The sequence below is a fragment of the Lolium perenne genome, chromosome 5 (genome assembly GCF_019359855.2).
Source record: "Lolium perenne isolate Kyuss_39 chromosome 5, Kyuss_2.0, whole genome shotgun sequence".
In the NCBI taxonomy this organism is placed as follows: Eukaryota; Viridiplantae; Streptophyta; class Magnoliopsida; order Poales; family Poaceae; genus Lolium; species Lolium perenne.
Genome location: NC_067248.2, coordinates 164,680,450 through 164,700,313, shown reverse-complemented (window position 1 = coordinate 164,700,313; position 19,864 = coordinate 164,680,450). Strand labels below are relative to the sequence as shown.

The 19,864-nt window shown below is 44.1% G+C and overlaps 2 protein-coding genes across 3 annotated transcripts; both read right to left on the bottom strand.

The window, feature by feature from the left end:
* Nucleotides 1-2,332: 2,332 nt before the first annotated feature.
* LOC127300488 (uncharacterized) lies at nt 2,333-9,404 on the bottom strand. The gene is made up of 11 exons (XM_051330609.2): nt 9,276-9,404; nt 8,992-9,162; nt 8,577-8,705; nt 7,962-8,104; nt 7,553-7,639; nt 7,279-7,407; nt 4,123-4,275; nt 3,777-3,884; nt 3,150-3,329; nt 3,000-3,079; nt 2,333-2,641 (listed from the first exon to the last, which is right to left on the bottom strand). The coding sequence occupies exons 1-11, from the start codon at nt 9,340-9,342 to the stop codon at nt 2,596-2,598; spliced, it is 1,293 nt and encodes a 430-aa protein (XP_051186569.1). The 5' UTR covers nt 9,343-9,404; the 3' UTR covers nt 2,333-2,595.
* Nucleotides 9,405-12,033: 2,629 nt separating this feature from the next.
* Nucleotides 12,034-19,507, bottom strand: LOC127300487 (uncharacterized). 2 transcript variants are annotated; one of them, XM_051330608.2, is made up of 11 exons: nt 19,344-19,507; nt 19,093-19,236; nt 18,641-18,772; nt 18,011-18,153; nt 17,577-17,612; nt 17,309-17,437; nt 15,874-16,026; nt 15,533-15,640; nt 13,423-13,602; nt 13,274-13,353; nt 12,034-12,422 (listed from the first exon to the last, which is right to left on the bottom strand). In XM_051330608.2, the coding sequence occupies exons 1-11, from the start codon at nt 19,444-19,446 to the stop codon at nt 12,356-12,358; spliced, it is 1,275 nt and encodes a 424-aa protein (XP_051186568.1). In that variant the 5' UTR covers nt 19,447-19,507; the 3' UTR covers nt 12,034-12,355. The 2 variants fall into 2 exon arrangements, with proteins under 2 accessions (XP_051186568.1, XP_051186567.1); XM_051330607.2 differs by having other exon boundaries at nt 17,577-17,663; nt 19,344-19,506.
* Between the last annotated feature and the right edge of the window lie 357 nt (nt 19,508-19,864).

Below are 19,864 nucleotides of genomic sequence, written 5' to 3'. Positions count from 1 at the left end.
GAAGGGAACACGGGAATAAACCATCGTCTCCGCGTGCTATCGGTTATCTTTAACCGAACTCCTTACTTGTGATATAACTGCCTGTGAGAGCCTTCGTGCTCGAGTTACTTGTATCCTCATATAGGTTGTCTCACCTAGTTTGCATTAGGCTCACCTTTATATTCCGCAAAGCCTAATATTGCAAAGAAAAAATTAAAATATGTAGAAACCTATTCACCCCCCTCTAGGTTTACCATCTCTGAACTTTCAAAGATGCCCAAGACCCTACCCGAGATTGTCCAAAAGGTATTGCACTTAGTTGAGTATTTTCATGTCATGTTTATATACTGATTTCTTGTTTTACATTTCATGTGTCATAGGTTAATCAATTCCTAGCTGAGTACCCCCATCAAAAGCTTAATAGGATCTGGTTGAGTCATCAAGCGTTCATGAGAGAGATCATCAAGCATAAGGGGTCTATCCACTATGCGGTTCCTCACTTGAAGAAAAAAAGCACTAGAGAGACAAGGTCTTCTCCCGGTTCGTTCGCCAATTGACAGAGAATATGTTGAGCAGCCAATTGAGCACTTGAACTCAACATGAGTTGTAATGGCAGATTTTCAGTAGCCTACTGTCTTTGAAAGGTTATTTACAATGTTATATTGGGACTGTCTTTTGCACTTTGAGAAAATACTAGTACTGCAATTTGGTTAGTTCAAGTAACATGTGATCAAGCCTCACGATCTTAGCACTGACATAATCCACTGCAACAGAATATAAACGCAAATAAATTCATTCCATAATTCACATCCAAGATCAAGATTCATAATTCGCAAATAAAGTCCACTGCAACAAGATCATGATTCATAGAGACATGGCTATTTCTTCCTCAACATGAACCCTAATTCATCTCGGTGTCAGGCACAAATGCATTGTCATCTTCGGCATGTGCAGTGGTGTTGCAACCGCAACGAGAGCACACACCATCTTCACCTATTCCGACAGTCGTCGCGCAGTCCTTGCACCAGTAGTCGTCACAGAGAAGTGGATTTCCACACAGCTCACAAGGTACCACGTCCATTGGCACCGGCAGAGAGCAAGCAAGACAACGGAATATCGAAGAATCACCACGCACACCACAGTTACGTCACATTGCAGGGAACATGCATCCATCACATGAAGATTGCAACGTAGCCCTCCGTCACATCGCGAGATTAGTGTTGCAGATGTACCTTGCCCTAGCCGAAATCCTTGAATCACCAGCTCCGACATTAGTTGCACGATCAATTTTCTGAAAAAGATCTTGAATGGTTGCGTAAACCCTCTCGAATTCATCCTCAAGTTCTTCCATCTGGCCTTGTGTGACCTCCACCTCGTCATCGATAGCCTCCACCTCGCCGTGGACGCCATCCACCTCGCCGTGGAAGAATTCCACCTCACCATGGAAGCCCTCCACCTCTCCCTGGACCTCTTCAACCTCGCTTGGCTTCTCCATGTTGCCTTCCTGCTCGCTGGCTCAAGGAAGAGGAAGGAATGGCTACACTTTTATACACCAACGAAGAGTAGGCGGTGGGAAAAGGAGACCAAGAGCTAGTGTATGAAACCAAAGGGCTTACACACGACGGCATGCAAATCATCTGCTTTCACACCTCCACAAAGCTCGACCTTGTTCCCACTTGCATGCACACTCCGGAAGGAAAAAAGGAAAGAGAGAAATAACTAATTAATGACATGCGCCTTATTTCGCTCCTATTCTGAAAATGCATGGATTTGGAGCTGCGCCCTTTAAATAAAAATGGAGGGAGTACTAATTGAGCAACGTTTATTGCTCGAAAAAGGACCATAGGGGGCTTGGAACCAATGAATTTTCTTTATTGCACGATAACAAACACGTAAAACATGTCAGAACACAAAATGCGAACCTCAAGACTACTCAATCAAGCAGTTAAGGTTAGTAAAACATGATTAAGAGACATCGAATTGATTGCAGGAGCAACTGATCTTGTAAGCTTATAGGAAAGACACGTTAATATGGAAATATGGGAGTGCGTCAATTTTATTGAGAAAATAGGTTGAAAGCCTAGCCTCTACATCAAAATGATGCACACTTTTTTTTAGGTTGACAGAAGTCAACAAGGCCGGTGCAATCAATAAGAAGATTACATTACATGGTGGTAACTTTTTTCTATAATAGTTTCTCCCCCAGCATAATATGAAAATAAGGGAGCCGCCAGATTTTTTTTAGCAAAGGTGTGATGGCAACTTTGAATTTTCGCCTAGCCAAATGGCAAATTGCCACTAGTCCGTTGCCAGCACATGCTTTCACACCAAGATACAGTAGCTCGCACCGTCATACCAGCCTCGAGAGAAAAATACGAATCCACAGTATATGCAGGATGAGCAAACGGCTAGCTCATGTTACACAATGAGTCACAGGAAGATACAACCATTTCATACTAGTGTTGAAATTTAACCCTGAAACAAAGCAACTCTAATTAGTATCCATAGTTTGACCTTATGAGGTCATATTGCCACCAGATGTCAACAAAGGGTCGGGAACCCATTCCAAATGAAATAGCGGCTCTACTTCTTCAGCTAACTGCAAACAGGCCACGGTTATTTTTCAGCGCAACCAGCATTCTTCAATGCCTCTTGGGCTTCCCTGCAACAATATTTTGAGAGCGAGCACTCAGTGTGATTTCCATACAACTCCTTCTCCCATAGATTAATCGTAAAACAGGTGAGATCACAAAAATAATCTCGTTCACTGAGAAAATTTCCCAATTCAGGGAACTAAAAGATAGAACTTTGACTATAAAATGAACAGTCCATAAATGACTGAACCCACGTGATATTCATCAAGAGACTAATAAATAATTTGCACTACAAGAGACAAAAAAGTGAATGAAGCATCCTTCATGTATTTATAACGCCTCTTGATAGGAGCTGATCTATATATGATAAATAATTTGTAGTGGACCTATCAAGTGAAAGATTTCATGAAAATATTGAACAGTTACCTTAAAGCATTCTTAATATCAACATTTGTACGGTCAAGCTTCAAGCCATCTTCAAAAGCCTCACATGCTTTTTCGTAGTCCTATAAGTAGGCACCAGCAGATTATCAAGTCCATGATCACCAAAAAACAGAGTGTAACAAAAAAAATTACCTTCAGTAACATATAAGCTGCCCCTTGTCGATAGTATCCTTTGGGCCATTGAGGTCGAAACCTTGTGCACTTAGTCGCATCGGAGACAGCATCTTCTCCTTGTCCCAGGCGTACGAAGCAGAAACTCCTATTTGCCAGCAAGATTGCATGCTCTTTTACTCTATCTTCAAGTTTCATTGCCTGCAGGACACCATTTACATGTCATTTTTATTATGAGGTAAGCAGCTTGTGTTTGGAATCCTGACGTGCAAAAGTACCAACATGCATTGGGACACAAATTTCTGTCTGCCCCATCAAGAGTAGGTAATCAAGCTACTTGTGGTTGATAACCACAAATTCATAAAATAAAAATAACTCGTATCTTCTGAATTAAAAAACAAAGACGATTTTGAATGTTTGACAAAAAATGTATGGGAAAAGGTCAATACATACATTTCTCAAACTGAAACAAAACATAAAATTCCTTTATGATCAACCAAAAACGTAAAGGTATTCTACTGTCAAATAAAAATCTAAGTACCTAGCATGACTGTTTTGGCTTATTAACAGCAGCACAGTAGTCCCAAGTTTGTATTCTATAAATTCCTAAAACCCTTCAAGCAATCAACATGATGCACAATGACTTACACAAGTATACAGCTCCGCTGCTCTCAAATATTCCTTTCTCCTAAAAGCCTCTGTAGCCTCCAATTTCAGTTTAGCTATTTTCTCGTCCAGTTCCAGCGGTTGTTTAACCTGGTAAAGAAGTATTTGTGGTCAGCACAAATGTGTAGAACCCACCGACAAGATGCTGCATTTAGGCACAAACAACTATACAACACATCCTCCAGCGTGGATATGATTTATAATATTTTCGGTGTTTATGAGTATTATTGATATACATAGGAACTACAAAGAACTACAGAACAATGGGGACTAGTACGAAGATAATAATGTTATGCAACTGCAAGTATAGATAGAAGGAATCACATACTCTTGGGTTCAAATTATAAAACTTCACATGAGAAATGATCCCATCAATACTCCAAACCGGCACAGTTGAAAGAGGCAATGTTAATGGAAATAACATTTCAACAATATCCCTTCTGCCATTAAGTGCGGCAATTTGAATTGCAGTTCTACCAAACTGCAGGAGTACAAGAGCTCATTAATTCCGCGATTAATCATGTCAACATAAATATCAACTGCACTTGCAAAGAATTTATATATAACTAGCAGAGTACACATGCAGTGCTATGGACCTTAAATAATAATATACAACATTAACAAAAACGCAATGCATCATTCTCTTCTATCCCCGCTCACCCTGCAACACCTTAGTTTCGCCTACTGTCAACATTGCAGCTGTCGGTCAGGTCTGCTATGTCATGTGTTGCTAATGCAACACCTTAGAGCATCTCCAGTCGCGTCCCCCAAACCGTCCCCCAAACCGCGCCGGATCGAGCGTTTGGGGGACGTGTTTTGTTCGTGCCGCGTTTGGGGGACGTCGCTCCCCAGCCGCGTCCCCCAAACGCCGCCCCCAAATGAATATTTGTGCACGAAAATAAAGGTTTTCATTCAATTTTGATTATATATTACAAAGTTTGAATGAAAACGGCTAGATTTCATCTAAACCTAAACTACTGACCGCCCGGCGGCGCGTTCGACGGCCCCGCCCTATCGTCGCCTCCCCTACGCCGCAGCTCCTCCTGCGCGCGCCTCCTCTCCTTGCGTTCGGCGGTGGCCAGACGGTGCCGCTCCCGCCGTGCGTCCTCCGCCGTCCCCTGCTGCGCCGCCTGGAGGGAGAGCTCGATGGCGCGACGAATATGCGCCTCTTCACGGGCACGGGCGTCGTCCTGGAGTTTCTTCTCCGACTCGAAGGACTCGACGAGGGCGCGTTGCTGATCGGCCGTCTCGTCCGGGTGCGGCCCGTCGTCGACGGACCAGTCGAACTCGTCGTCGTCGTCGTCCTCCACCTCGGTCTCCTCCGCCTCGGCCTCCTCCTCCTCCATTGGCGCCTCCTACTCCACATCTGTTGGCGCCTCCATCATCGCCGCCGCAAACGCGTCGGCCTCCGCCGCCAACAGCTCCGCCCGCCTCCCCCATAGCGCCGTCAGCGCCGCCTCCCGCTGCCGACGCTCCTCCGCCGTCACCTGCTGCTGGAGCTCGATCGACTCACGCCGCCGGCGCTCGATCGACTCACGCCGTTCACGGAACAGCGCCTGCCGCTCATCGCGCTGGCGCCGGCGCTCGTCAGCCCATCGCTGCTCCATCTCCTCCCGGTACCGGCGCCGTCGCGCCTCTTGTCCCGTCGAGGCGTCGAACGCCGCAACGGTGTCGCACTGCTGCTCCTGCCACGCTGCTGCCGCCGCGGCCTCCTCAGCTGCGGAGGCAGGGCGGAGAACGCCGCTAGATCCGCCGCCTGCTGCGCCTCACGCCGCTGGCGGGCCTCCTCCTCGAGTGCCTCCTCTAGTGCCGCACGCCGCTGCCGGGCTGGAAGTGGAGGAGACGGCGGTGGAGGGAAGTGGCCATCGCCGGGGCGGTTCGCCATTGCCACTGCTGATGGAGGAGACGGCTGTGGAGCGACGAGGGCTGTGTTTGTTGCCGGCGGGGTGTGGTGGCTACCATTGATGAGCCGGGAGACCTTTTATAGACGCCGGCGTCGGGAAGAAAGCGCGGGAACAGACGAGAAGAGGCGGGAAGATCGCGCGGGAACGGGCGATGGCGTGCGAACGCCGGCGACGCGTGGAGGCTGCGCAGCACCGACGAGACGTCTCGCCTGCCCCTCCGTCGCCATTAAGGCAAAGATGCCGCCGTGTGTCACTGTGCGCGAATAACTTCCGTCGCGAGGTAGGCGACGGTTAGGTTAAAATTAACTGTGCCACTGACGCGTCGGCCCCGCCACTCCCCGCCTCGCTTTTCGTTGTGTCCGGCGTGCCCCGAGCGTCCCCTGTGGGACGGGGACGGGCTCGGGGCGCCGGACACCAAATAGGGGCGCGCCGGACAAAAAAGGGCTTTGGGGGACGCGGCTGGAACGCATTTTTCATCCGGCGCGCCCCAAATCCCTTTGGGGGACGCTTTGGGGGACGCGACTGGAGATGCTCTTACTATAACCGGAAGAAGATAAAATATCGTCCTCATTCTCCCATGTGCTCTCTCCTCCCGTGGCTTAGATCTGCCAGCAGTACCTTATCGCTGCTTCACTCATCTCTGCCAAGCGTGGGTCGCTATAAATCTTAGATGCACACATAAAGCATAGATCTTTCCTTTTAACCTGCCTTTGTCACTATCTACTCACCCCTCAGCTCTGCCTCCAGCTGTGCTGCCACTACATCATCACCCTGTTTTTTTGGAGCAAACGATCTAAAAAGAATGACTGTAAGAAGGCATTAGCTTCCTTCTCCCTCTCTCTCTCTATATACCGTCTCTTCGGTCGTTGCACTACTGCTCCACTCTGATGTCATGTTGCTCCATGCTGCATCTCTAACCCCTCGCACCACACAGTCTTATTGAATTCAGCAGACCTCCATCAAGGTTGGTGACATATGGCGCCACATTATTCAGTGTCTCATTTCACTAAGGATAACAAGAGATTGATATATGACAATACCAGCATTCGCTGAAGATTATATATCTAACTTAATTGCAACGATGCACCATGCTTAAATACATGGTTAAGCAAACGAGACAGACTAGCTTATGAAGAATAAATTATCCTTCGACACGAGTAAACTTCTACTCTTGAAGTACGATGTGTCACAACAAAAAATACTGGAAAACATAAAACGATGACAAGCACATTATGTCGGAAAACTAAATGAGAACTTGAACATGCTTTGATGAGAACATATATATATTGAGAATTGAGATGCACCAGTGTTATGTTAGTTGAGAAAGTGGAGGAAAACAAGAACCACAGATGGCATAGCTAAGATCTTTTGGTGTGAGGAAGGGGTATTGGCACCTTAATCATATTAGAATTAAAAGTTGAAAACCGTTGAACAACAGCGGTTACATAACCTTTGGACAGAATCACAATGACATGATAAATAGTGGAACAGCTTCTCACCAAATACGTAAGATAAAGTTTAGGTAAGCCCTCTAAAAGCAAAAAATATATATATATATATAGGAAAACAGCTGAACTCACAGCATCTGGAGTATTGGCATTGGCACCAGCATCTAGCAAGCACTTCACGACGTCAGATAAGCCACTACTCGCTGCCACCATCAAATAAGTGACACCAATATAGTCAATAAAATTCACATCAGCGCCAGCCTGCAAAAAAGAATTATAGTGGTCATCTAAAATAGTGCTTGAGATGCCATCTACACTGATAAGTGATAACACAAGCATCGGGGAAATGAAGCTACCCACAAACTGCACTACTTAAGGAAGCTCCATCTGAATACAGATTACTGACCTTAATTAGTAGCCTCATGCATTCCCATGATTCTTTCTGCATGGCCATACCCAGTGGTTTAGAATGAAGGTTGAAAAGCATATTAGGCTGTGGAAAGGGGAGATGTCAACTTATTATACTTGTGAAAAGAGGAAAAAAAAGAAGAAAAAATAATACATTCATAAGGAAACAGAGTCAGAGCTGCATGTTTCATTTCGAGAGAACTACATATATAGTAAAATGTTGAATATATTATGTGTATCCTGGTATAGATGGTGAAGCACAAGTACCACAGACGGAAGACGACAACATTTCCAGTTCAGGTTCCAGTGCGAAGTAGTCTCAAATGGTTGGTACATTACCTAACGGCCTTAACAAATACGGATCTCCTTAGCACAGCCAAGGGGAGAACAAAGAAATTGTTACTTACATCTGCATGGTGCTCCAACAAAACTTTCACCACGCCAGCTTCGCCTTTAGAAGCGGCGATATGCAACGCGGTACCATGCACAGAGTCAAATAGATCCACATCCATTCCTCTTGAAAGCAGAAGTTCAGCATTTTCAGATTGTCCTGCAGATGAGGAGGTCCAGGCATTAGTTTCCTGTTATGATTTATGAACCTACCAGTGACCACATTTAGGACAAAGTTTCGAAATGTCATGATACTGGATATTTGAACTTTGAATTTTCATTATGATATTGCCACTAGCTTAAAACATCGGTTGGATTTTCAATTCTATGCGTCGTGTCTAGAATCGTTGCTCTATGCATTTTCAATCCTCAAGTGGTCGAACAGAAACTGTGTCATTGCTTTTGGTTCGAATGGTAAATCATTTATGTGTGAGCTTTGCCGATGGACATCACATAGAAACATATGGTAATATGGAAACGTTTTCCATGGTAGTCAATTACTGAACCCTGTATTGTCACAGGCCCAGGTGACAAGATTGCGATTGTTCAAAAGCAGATCAAGTACTCCGTACGCCGGGGAAGTGATGGAGAGGCGGCGATGTGCTGTGTGGGCAGGAGAGAGCGAGAGATACCAGTCATTGCAGCACCATGTAGCGCTGACCCCATACTTCCACCAGCCGTGGGATCAGCACCGTGATCAAGGAGATATCTTGTAGTCTCAGGTGTCCCATACATTGCAGAAATAAGCACCGCAGTTACACCTGAAAACAAACAGAGAAAGATCAATCAAGCACTAAATGTGATGATTTTTTAAAAACGTAGATATACAATTTTTAAATATTTTAAACACTAGGAGCACTAGTGCTCACTGCTCAGTGCACCGAATCTGCTTCCTTGATCGAAAACTGTAGAAAAGCAAGCGCTATTTAATTCGGTTTTTTTAGGGTAACTCGCTCGCTTTATTAATTAATAGCCAAAATTACGGGGATCAACAAAGTATCAAGCGCCTCCCTATTTAATTGGGTGTGAAATTGGTTGGGCGTTCACCTTCCATACACCAGCCTGAATGGCAGAGAGGTGGGCCCTCACTGAGCCGGTTGACGTCGACGCGTACATCCTCGACGATGAGCCTGCAAACGTCCAGCCGCCCGTCCATGGCCGCCAGCATCAGCGCGCGATTCCAGACGCCGCCTTCGTTCTCCACGACGGCCGCCATCTCTACGCGCGCGCACGGCCGTACACAACACATTAGTACCATCAAAGCGACGAAGTAAACCCTAAGGAGGAGGCTAAGGGAGAGTGCCAACGGACGGAGGCACCGATGCGGCAACCTTTGAGGGCGCGGAGGTCGCCTTCGGCGGCAGCCAGCATGACTGGATGGGTAGCATCATTCTCCATGGCGCGCGAGCGGGCGAGAACCGAGAAGGCGAGTGATTCCAGACACCGATAGCTAGCGGCAGAGTGCAGACGGCAGGTGGTAAAGCGTAGCGGGGAAGAAAAGGGGGCGGGCGGCGGAGGAACAATGGTTTATTTTCTTTCCCTAAAAAAAGGGTTTCTTTTCTATTTGGTTTTATGAATGTATATATTTTCTAGTACTATAGATTTGGTTAAACTGGACTTTGATAAAAGCCCAAACGTAGGATAAATAGAAACTGATGAAACTGAAGATCCCAAGCTTTGGCTGTTTACTCTGTCGAGAACGCTATCACAGCAGAAATTTGTGGAAGTGCTGGTGACTCTGTGGGCTATATGGTGGGCGAGACGAAAGTTGATTCACGAGAATGAACAACAGTCCCCTTTGTCGACACATCTATTTATTCAAAGATTTTTGCAAGAATTGGAACAGACAGAGAAGCACGGAGCTGGCCATACTCATGAAGCAACACATGCAATCACGAAAAACGAGTCACGATGGACTCCTCCGGCTCTGGACTTGTGAAGATTAATGTTGATGGGGCAGTTGCTCGGGGAGGATCGAAGGGTGCAGCGACATGTGTTTGTCGAGATAGTAATGGAGTTTTCTTGGGCGCTTATGCCACGGTCTATGTTGGGGTTTCCAATCCGGAAGTACTGGAGGCGATGGCGGTCACGGAAGCATTGTATTTGGCTACAGATATGCATGAGAGGAAGCTGCACATTGTGTCAGATTGTTTAAATGTAGTCAAAGCAATTAACGAGGAAGGTACAAGGGGAGAACATGATCATAAGGGAGATCCTAGAGAAGAGGCGAGATTTTTCTGTGGCTACATTTAGCCATGAACGACGCGAAGCAAATGGGGAAGCACATCGACTACTTTAGATAGTGGTAGGCATGTGTGGTTTGCCCCTCCGAGTCATCTCGGAATTTCTGTAAACGTTCCAATTATTGAATAAAGCTTCGGTCGTTTTTGCTAAAAAAAAGAGTAAGTAGCGTCAAGGAAAGAGGTCCAATAAAAACGGGCAGCCCAATAACCCTTCTAAATAGGCTAGAAGAAATTCCACTTTTGGTCCTTAAATTCTAGTGAAAGTTCACTTTTAGTACTACAACTTCAGTTTGGTTTAAAATAAACCTTGAACTCTGAGAATCATTCACCTTTAGTTCTTATTTGGGTTGAGCCACAGCTGAATATTTGCCATGGTTTGCAAGAAAACTCAAGGTAATGGTGCAAGAAAAGAGAGACATGACGATGATGGTAGGCAAAGCAAGCGGACCTTCATGGCTCGACGCTTCAAGAAAATTGGCAATGAGAGAAATCGAGGGAGATACGGACGAAAGGGTTTCTATTTTCCCATTTAAGACGTTGGGTTCGACATCTTTGCTGGCATGGGCTTGGTCTCGGTTGCTTGCCTATTTCTTCTTTCCATGGTAGCGATTTTTTTAAATGAACCAAAAAAGATGAAAAGTACACTATTTTAAAAGTTTAAGGTATGTTCTAAACTAAAAATAAGTTTTAGGACCAAAAGTTCATTTCTCCAAAAGTTCAAGAACGAGAAGTGGACTTTCTCCAATATGCTATTAGGGCGGCGGATGGGGAATCGGAACCCAACTGTCCTAGTGTCCATCTGACACCTGTCCCAAAAGCATAAGGATGGCTTGGGAGTGTCGGACAACGCCCACAAACAACACCACTTCAGATATTGACAAGCAGGCCGAAAATGTCATAGGCACAATCACCGGTCACGCGGTAATCTTTCCTTAATTCACACCCACCTTGTCGGTTCTCTAGACGGGGGCTACCACTTTTCCATGTAGCGATGTTGCGTTTCACCACACCCCCGTGAATGCCCCATCGCCTCGCCGCCTCACCTACCCCTCTCCCATTTTATACCCCTCCTGGTCCGCCGTGTCACCGCACTGTCACCTCTCTCTCTATCTCTCTCTATCTCTCTCTATCTATATCTATCTATCTATCTATCTATCTCTCTCTCCCCCACCCCACCATCCACGCCGGTTGCCTCCAACGAAGACCCAACCCATGGCGAACAACGATGAATGTGCAGCATCGCCGGCTCAAATGGCTTCCATAAACTGAGTCGAGGTAGTTGCGCCCTACAACACCCACTTCATGTGTCCACCTAACATGAGGTGCGCGCACAGTTGGCACTTCAATGTCGACGATATCACAATGCCACTCGTGCCCACCAGTGAAAGCGGACTATAAAGGTGTACCGTCACCTCCTAGAGATGGCGCCAGAGCAATTATTGGAATAGTTGGTTAGTGCATCAATTTAATATGCTTCAACAACTTAACTTGGTTGATGTAGATGAACCTCATTGGTATATAGAAGTGAATATTGCTTCATTGAAGCGTGGAATTTTCATGTTTCCCACGACTTTTAATTGATTGTTGTATGTTTTCTTTTCTTTGTGAGATCCAAAAAATAAAAAATAAAAAATAGTAGTGCCACAAATTAAATATTTCATGGTTCAGCAACATTGCTTCTACTGTCCGCTCCTGGTTAAAAACAAATGTAAATATTACTCCATCCGATCTGATCCAGATTAGTTGCCACTAATATAGATATATCTAGATAGATTTTAGTTTTAGGTATATCCATACTATTGGCAAGTAATATGAATCAGACGGAGTTATTGTGCATTCTGGAATATTTGAGGTTTGCCAACACTAAAACACAGTATCTCGTACGTTCTCATATGTGGACACCAGCATAAACAAGCCACCGTACATAGGAGCCTACAGCTCCGCAAGCCAGATTCGCATATGCATCGTTTGCAAAATGAGTCACCAAGATATAACCAGTTTGGCACTTTGTTGACACTTCACCCTAAACAAAAAAGCAGAACTGAAATTAACATTACTCCTACTATAATCTGAGCTCATTTGCCCCTATTTAAACGGTGAGTGACGCCAGACGTCAAGAAAGACACACGGACCCATTCCAAAAAAAAGGAGCGGATCAATTTCTTCAGCTAATTCACTCCAAATAGGTCGTTATTTTCGACGCAATCAGCACTCTTCAATGCCTCTTGGGCTTCCCTGTAACAACAATATGTTGAGTAAGGAATTGATGTGATTTAGATTAATCATAACAGAAGGTATTCAGCTTTGCACTAGTAAGATCACGAAAAATAATCGTTCCCTGAGAAAGTTTCAATTCAGGGAGATGGAAGCGCGGCTGCTGGAACCGGCGACGTTAGCTCTTGTCGTGGTCGGCAGATTCTACTAACCCAGCGAGCTTCTCACAGCCCCTCGCCTGCAACGTTCACTTCAACAAAAACCATTGTCTACCGTGGACGAAGAGACAAGGATAGAAATGATTGATCGGTAGCTGCCGCTAGGAGAAGCATCTCAAACGTGTCCGGGTCGAAATATGGCTTTCAAATTAAGTCCCCAATTAGTAGATGCTGCTAAAGGGAGTGGGGGTGCCATACGCAAAAAGGAAGAGACTCATAGAATGGCAGAGGCAAATAGAGCTCTTGCACATTTTCATTACACACATGATTTTGTTTTCTTTTTTACTCGGACCAAACGTGCATTACGAGAGCTAACGATGTTTGGTATTCTGACAGACTTCAAGGGAGACCACATGATGCTAAGGTCAGTTAAGACTTAAGACTTGGGGCGCCTATGAGCACTGCCACAGCCTGCCACTCTTGGCATGTGCCGGCCATTAATGACCTGTACCGAGGTTTAGGCTGATGCTCCCGGTAATTAGATTGTCGCGGCAGGAAACCGGTACAATGGAGACCGAATCTAGATGCTCAATTGAGCGGCTCTCTTGGGGGGCGGGGGGGGGGGGGGGGGGCATAGCCACCCGCCCACCCGGTGGCAATGCAACATTAGCCATCTATCAAATTAGAGATTTTATGAAAACATTGAAAAATTACCTTAAAGCATTCTTAATATCAACATTTGTACGGTCTAGCTTCAAGCCATCCTCAAAAGCCTTGCATGCTTTTCCGTAGTCCTGTAAGTAGGCATCAGCAGATGACCAAGTCCATGATGATGAAAAACAGAATGCAACTACTATTTTTACCTTCAGTAGCATATAAGCTGCCCCTTGTCGGTAGTATCCTTTAGGCCAATAAGGTAGACACTCTATGCACTTAGTAGCATCAGAGACAGCATCTTCTCCTTTTCCCATGCGCAAGAAGCAGAAACTCCTATTTGCCAGCAAGAACGCATGTTCTTTTACTCTATCTTCAAGTTTTAGTGTCTGCAGTACACCATTATTCACATACCGATTTTATTATTAGTTAGTTGAGCATCTTGTGTTTGGAACGTTTACGTACAAAAGTACCCAGATACATCAGGAGACAACTTTCTGCCTGTCTCACCAAGAGCTGGTAATCGATCTGCCTACCATCGGTAACAAATTTATAAATGAATAAAAACTTGTAACTTCTGAATGCAAATTAAAATTCGATGACGATTCAATGTTTGCAAAATATATATGGAAAAGTTCAATACCTCTATGGATACTCATGTATCTAACTGAAACAGAAAACAAATTTCCTTTATGATCAACCAAAGTTTCATGGAGTTACTTGCTGTATAATTTACCTTTTGTTACTTTATAATAATTGTTTGAATATCATGTACTACAATTTTTTTTGGTAATCAACACCGTTTATTATATTTTAAGCATAAGTACATCAATATGACTAGCCGGTCCTAGAGATAAGGACAACCAGAATGAAAATAAAAGGTGAATTGAAAACAGTCTTGATTGAAAATCCATAGGGACACACCGATCTAAAGCACCCATACATGTCATTGGGAGTTGATCATCTACTATGTACTTCGCCATTCAGCAAGTTATGTGGAGTTGAGATTATAAATAGAGTAATGGATTGTGGTGGTTGTATACCTCTTTAGATACTTCACATGCCTTTTACTACAATGGAGTAGAGTGACACATCCCATTCTAACCGTAATAAATGATGTAATGAAGGGCGCTAATATGGTCTTTTTGGTAGGTGTTTGGTTGGTACCATGCACTAGATTGGCAAGAAAATTAATTGAGAGTGGGAAAAGGGGCCCGTGAACGCCAAAGGCTGGCAATCAACCAAACAAAGTGATGGACATTGCAAAGAAATTGGCAGTTGAGTTTGAACACAAAACAAAAATATTATAGTGTGATATTTTAACCCCGTCCCATGGCATATAACCATATACTATCCACTGTGAGTCAGATCAAGCTTTGAGCTTTGCATGTTTAATGTTTCTACACTATGCAGCATTGTACTGACCGTGATGAGCTAATTCATATTTAGCTTATACGGCATTTATACATATGCATATCAGGCAATGAGTTACTAAGAGTCAAGTCTAGACTTGGCGGCATTGTATAATTGATTTCATCCAAGACGTGGAATGGGTATGTGCCAAAAACAAGATGAAGGAAATACGAAAATTCTAAAAGCGCGATCTGCCTCTGGATCTAGGGGGTATGGCCCACAGGGCATAGCAACATACTCCCTCCGTCACAAAATATGTTGCTTGTAAGTTTTAGTCAAAGTCAAACTTTGTATAAAGTTAGACAGACTATATAGCAAAAATTATTATTATCTATGATATGAAATGTATATAATATGAAAATACATTTCACCGTAATTCTAATAATATTGATTCCATATTATAAAAGTTGGTATATTTCGTTATATAATTGATCAAACTTTACAAAGTTTGACTTTCACACAAAATTATGCGCAACATAAATTGGGGCGGAGGGAGTATTTCCAATATATTACATGTGTCTTAGTTGTTCGGCAAGACCCTCAAATGACATATATCAGGAACGCACATAGTATTATATGTCTTCTTAAATATATGATCGTGAAACAAAAAAATACCAACTATTTTGGAAAGATCTCGAGTACTCAAAGAAGGCATATTGAACTAGTTTACAACTTTACATGATAGAACAGAGGCCATTTAACCATTGATCACACTTAATGCATTTCTTCTATACTTGCTAGCTAACAAAGTAAAGGTCGTCTACTTGTTAAATAAAAATCTCAGTACCTGACATAAACAGATTTTGCCAAATTAAGGTAGCATGAAAAGTAAACTATAGACACAAGTTTTTATTCTAGAAAATCGAAACAGCTTTCAAACAATCAACATGATGCACAATGACTTACATAATGATACAGCTCTGCTGCTCTCATATATTCCTTTCTCCTAAAAGCCTCTGTGGCCTCTGATTTCACTTCAGCTATTTTCGCTTCCAGTGCCAGCGGATTTTTAAACTGGTAAAGAAATATTTGTGGTCAGAACAAATATGTCAAATCCATAGACAAGATGCTGCATTTAGACACTAATAAGATGCAACACATCCCCCAGCATGGGTATGCTTGAATATAACATTTTCAGTGTTTATGAGTATCATTAGTATGCATAGGAAGAACTACTGAACAATAAGACTACAATGACGATAAATAACATTAGGCAACCGCAAGTACAGATGTAAGGAATCACATACTCTCGGGTTCAAATTAAAAATGTTCACATGTGAAAGGATTCCATCAATACTCCAATCCGGCACAGTTGAAACAGGAGAAGTTAACGGAAATAACATTTCAACCATAGTCCTTCTGCCATGAAGAGCAGCAATTTCAATTGCAGTTGTACCAAACTGCAGGAGAAGAGTTGGTTAATTTTTGCATTTGATCATCATCATGAATAGCAACTGCACTTGCAAATAATTAACTAGCAGAGTACCCATGCACTGCTATAGATATTAAATAACCATATATATAAAAGTAGCAAAAATGCAATGCATCATTTCCTCTGCCACACCATGGCTTTACCTCCTGTCACCATGGCGCATGCCAGTTGGCTCTTTTATCCCATGTGTTGCTAATTCTAACATCATCTTCATCCTCCCCTGTGCTCTCTCCTCCCGTGGCATAGATCTGCCACCACTACCTTACCGCTCTGTTCCACTTATGTTTGTCAGGGTGAGGGTGCTATTTATCTTAGATACACACATAGACCACGACCACGAGAAGACAAATATTTGACTTTGGCCCCATCATGCACTCAATCATCTGCTCTGCCTCTGGTGTGTTGCCACTACATCACCACACTATTTTGTTAGTGCATACGATTCTACGGATTCTAAATAGAATGACCGCAAGAAGGCGTTACTGTGTCAGCCTCCTTCCACATTTCTCTCTATGTTGTCTCACGGATCCGTTTCTGGTTCCTCGGTCATTGCACTATCGCTCCACTCTACTGTCTCATTGCTCCATGCCGCTTCGTGCAGCCCCTCAGGCAACACTGTCTTTTTCAATTTACCAGGCCTCCTTAAGGTTGGTCGCGTATGGAAGCATTAAGTGTCTCATTGCACTACAGATAGTAACTAATGCCAACATTCACTGGAGATTATTATATCTCTAATTTAAGTGCAGCAACACACTGTGTTTAAATACACGGTTAAGCAAACAAACCACAGTAGATTCTAAACAATAAATTATCCTTTGACAGGAGTAAACTTCCACTCTTGAAGTACAATGAGACACAACGACTACAAGGACATTGTTGGAAAAATGTATGAGAACTTGAACATGCTTCAGTTTGAAATAGTAGAAGACATAGAGTACGATACACCGGTATTATTTTACTTGAAAAACTGGAAGTAAAAAAGAACCACGGATGGTATAGCTAAGCCCTGTTGGTGTGAGATATATAGGATGGGAAGGGTTGCTGATACCATGACTCGTATTAGAAGTTTAGAACTGGAAGTTTAAGACATTTCAACAAGTGGTCAGTTGGCTACATAAGCACTTCACAAAATCACAATGGCATGATAAAAGGTGGAACAACTTCCTCACTAAATATGTATGATGAAGCTTAGCTAAGTCCTCCAAAAACAAATTTCCAAAGCAGGAAAATTGGAGAACATCTGAACTCACACCATCTGGAGTATTGGGATTAGCACCAGCATCCAGTAAGCACTTCACGATGTCAGGTAAGCCATTATTCGCCGCCACCATCGTGTAAGTGACACCATTATAGTACAAGAAATTCGGATCAGCACCAGCCTGCGTACATGAATTATTATCTGATCATCTGAATTAGTGCTTGAGATTCCATCTACACAGAAAATTACGCACAAAGAAAAAGAAGGTGCCCGCAAACTACGCTACTTAAGAAAGCTCCATATGAACAAAGATTACTGACCTTAAGGAGTAGCCTCACGCACTCCAATGATTTATTCTGTATGGCCAAACCCAGTGGGGTAGAATCAAGGTTTAAAACTTTGTTAGGCTGTGGAAAGTGGAGATGTCAACTTATTACATTGTAGAAGGAGAAAATGAGAAGAAAAAAAAGACCATTCATAGGAAAACAGAGTCAGAGTTAGCATATTTCACTTCTGCAGACTAGGTGGACCTGTTTCACTTTGAGAGAGCTACATGTAGTAAATAAAATGTTGAACATGTGTGTAGCTTAGTATAGATGGTGAAACACAAGTACCACAGAGGGTAGACCACAATTTTTCCATTTAAGATTCCAATGTGAGATAGTCTCAGATGGGTGCTACACAACCTAACGGCCTTAACAAATAAGGATTTCATTAGCACAGCCAAGTGAAGAAGAAAGAAACCGGTGCTTACATCTGCATGGTGCTCCAACAAAAGTTTCACCGTGCCAGCTTCACCTTTAGAAGCTGCAGCATGCAACGCTGTTCCATGCACAGAGTCAAATAGGTCCACATCAATTCCTCTTGAAAGCAGCAGCTCAATGGTTTCGTATTGTCCTGCAAAGTAGATTTTATAAAGTATCGACTAGGGGACCAGGCATTAGTTTCCTGTTAAGACAAATTTCTAAATGTTGTAATATTGAAAATACAGATATTTAAACTTTAATTTATTTGTATATATTCATATGTTGGAAATAGAACAAATCATCAGTCTTATACTGATATTTAAACTTTAATTTATATTTGTATATTGTAGAACAAATCATCAGTCTATGAAAGCAAACAAGACTTTATTTTCAACCCTCAAGTGGCGGAACGGGAAGATTTTGGTGCAATCATTAGATCATTTATTACACGCGACCTTTGACGATGGACATCATACAGAAATATATGGCAAGATGGGCTAATATAGACAAAATTGGCATGATTGGTCCTGGATGTCAATGCTCAACAGTCAACACTCAATTTCCATGGCCCCGGGTGACAAGATTGCAGGCGGTCAAAAAACAGAAATCCTCCATACTCGAGTGGGATTGGTGCATACCGTTCAGCACAGCACCATGTAGAGCTGTTCCCATACTTCCAGCAACCGTCGGATCAGCGCCGCAGTCGAGAAGATACCTCGTGGCAGCAGCTGTCCCAAGCATTGCAGAAATACACACTGCGGTGTGGTTACCTGAAACCAGAGCACGTACGGACATGAGGTTCTGGGAGGAATCCAACTAGTACACTAGCTAGTCCTGCCATCGACGGAACAAAGTTCAAAATTAATTGGGAGGCAGACATTTCATCAGAGTTGCTATTGGGTGTTCAATTTGGCATCCACCAGAAATGCATTTCGTTTCTATCCAGAGTTGCAGTAAGTTGAGCTAGCGATTGGTGTCCAGTTTATTTACACATGAACCAAAATAAATAGATTTCGGCTGCCCGACCGAAATTCCCAGATACGTACAGCTTCTAGCTAGTTTGGGCGGAAGCGAAGAGAGGCGGGCGAACCTTCATCGTCAGTGACTGGTTGGTTGACGTCGACGCGGACATCCTCTACAATCAGCCTGCAGACGTCCAGCCGCCCTTCCATCGCCGCCAGCATGAGCGCGCGGTTCCAGATGCCGCTTTCGTTCTTGACGACGGTCGCCATCTCTGCGCGCGCGCGCCACATTTCCACATTACCGTCAAATTAAGAAATAAATAAACCCTAGGGGCAAAGGTTGAGGAGGCCAGCGGAGGCGCCGAAGCAAGGCGGCTACCTTTGAGGACGCGGAGGTTGCCTTCGAGTGCAGCCCGCATGATTGGGTGGGGGACAAGATCCTTCTCCATGGCAGAAGGCGAGCGCTTCGACGAGACCCCCATGGCTGGCTAGCGGCAGTGGTAAACGAGACGATGACTACTGTGGGAGTGGAGACGACGGGGATGGGGCGATCGCTGACTAGAAGCAAACCCTATTGCTTCGTGCGCGTCGTCCAGATTGCAGGCCCAATAAGGCCCCCTACCGTGGGCCGACGCTCAACACGAAGGATGTCTCGTTAACGCATACCCCAGCGAGCGCATGGGCCTGGTCCGTTAAGCAGTGACGCCAGAGTTGAAGAAGAAGACCACATCGCCAGAGGTGGGGACGGCGCAGCTAGCCACGACGTTGTTAGCGTGGGCGTGCAAAGGACCTCTCCGGACATGGGACGACGCGGCTAGCCGCGGCATCGCCGACAAAGGAGAGGAAAGGAACTTAGGGTTTTGAGTGTAGGGTTCGGGTGCTGGTACGGGGGCTCACCGG

Bases quoted from the DNA above. Each gene is read 5' to 3' on its own strand.
- LOC127300487 (XM_051330607.2), bottom strand. From the start codon at position 19,446: ATGGGGGTCTCGTCGAAGCGCTCGCCTTCTGCCATGGAGAAGGATCTT. The intron at 18,154-18,640 runs GTATGCACCAAT...TCTACTTTGCAG, and splicing joins ACATGGTGCTGTGCTGAACG to GACAATACGAAACCATTGAG. The intron at 13,354-13,422 runs GTAAAAATAGTA...GCCTACTTACAG, and splicing joins CAGCTTATATGCTACTGAAG to GACTACGGAAAAGCATGCAA.
- LOC127300488 (XM_051330609.2), bottom strand. From the start codon at position 9,342: ATGGAGAATGATGCTACCCATCCAGTCATGCTGGCTGCCGCCGAAGGC. The intron at 9,163-9,275 runs GTTGCCGCATCG...GCGCGCGCGTAG, and splicing joins CGACCTCCGCGCCCTCAAAG to AGATGGCGGCCGTCGTGGAG. The intron at 8,105-8,576 runs GTATCTCTCGCT...CCTCATCTGCAG, and splicing joins ACATGGTGCTGCAATGACTG to GACAATCTGAAAATGCTGAA.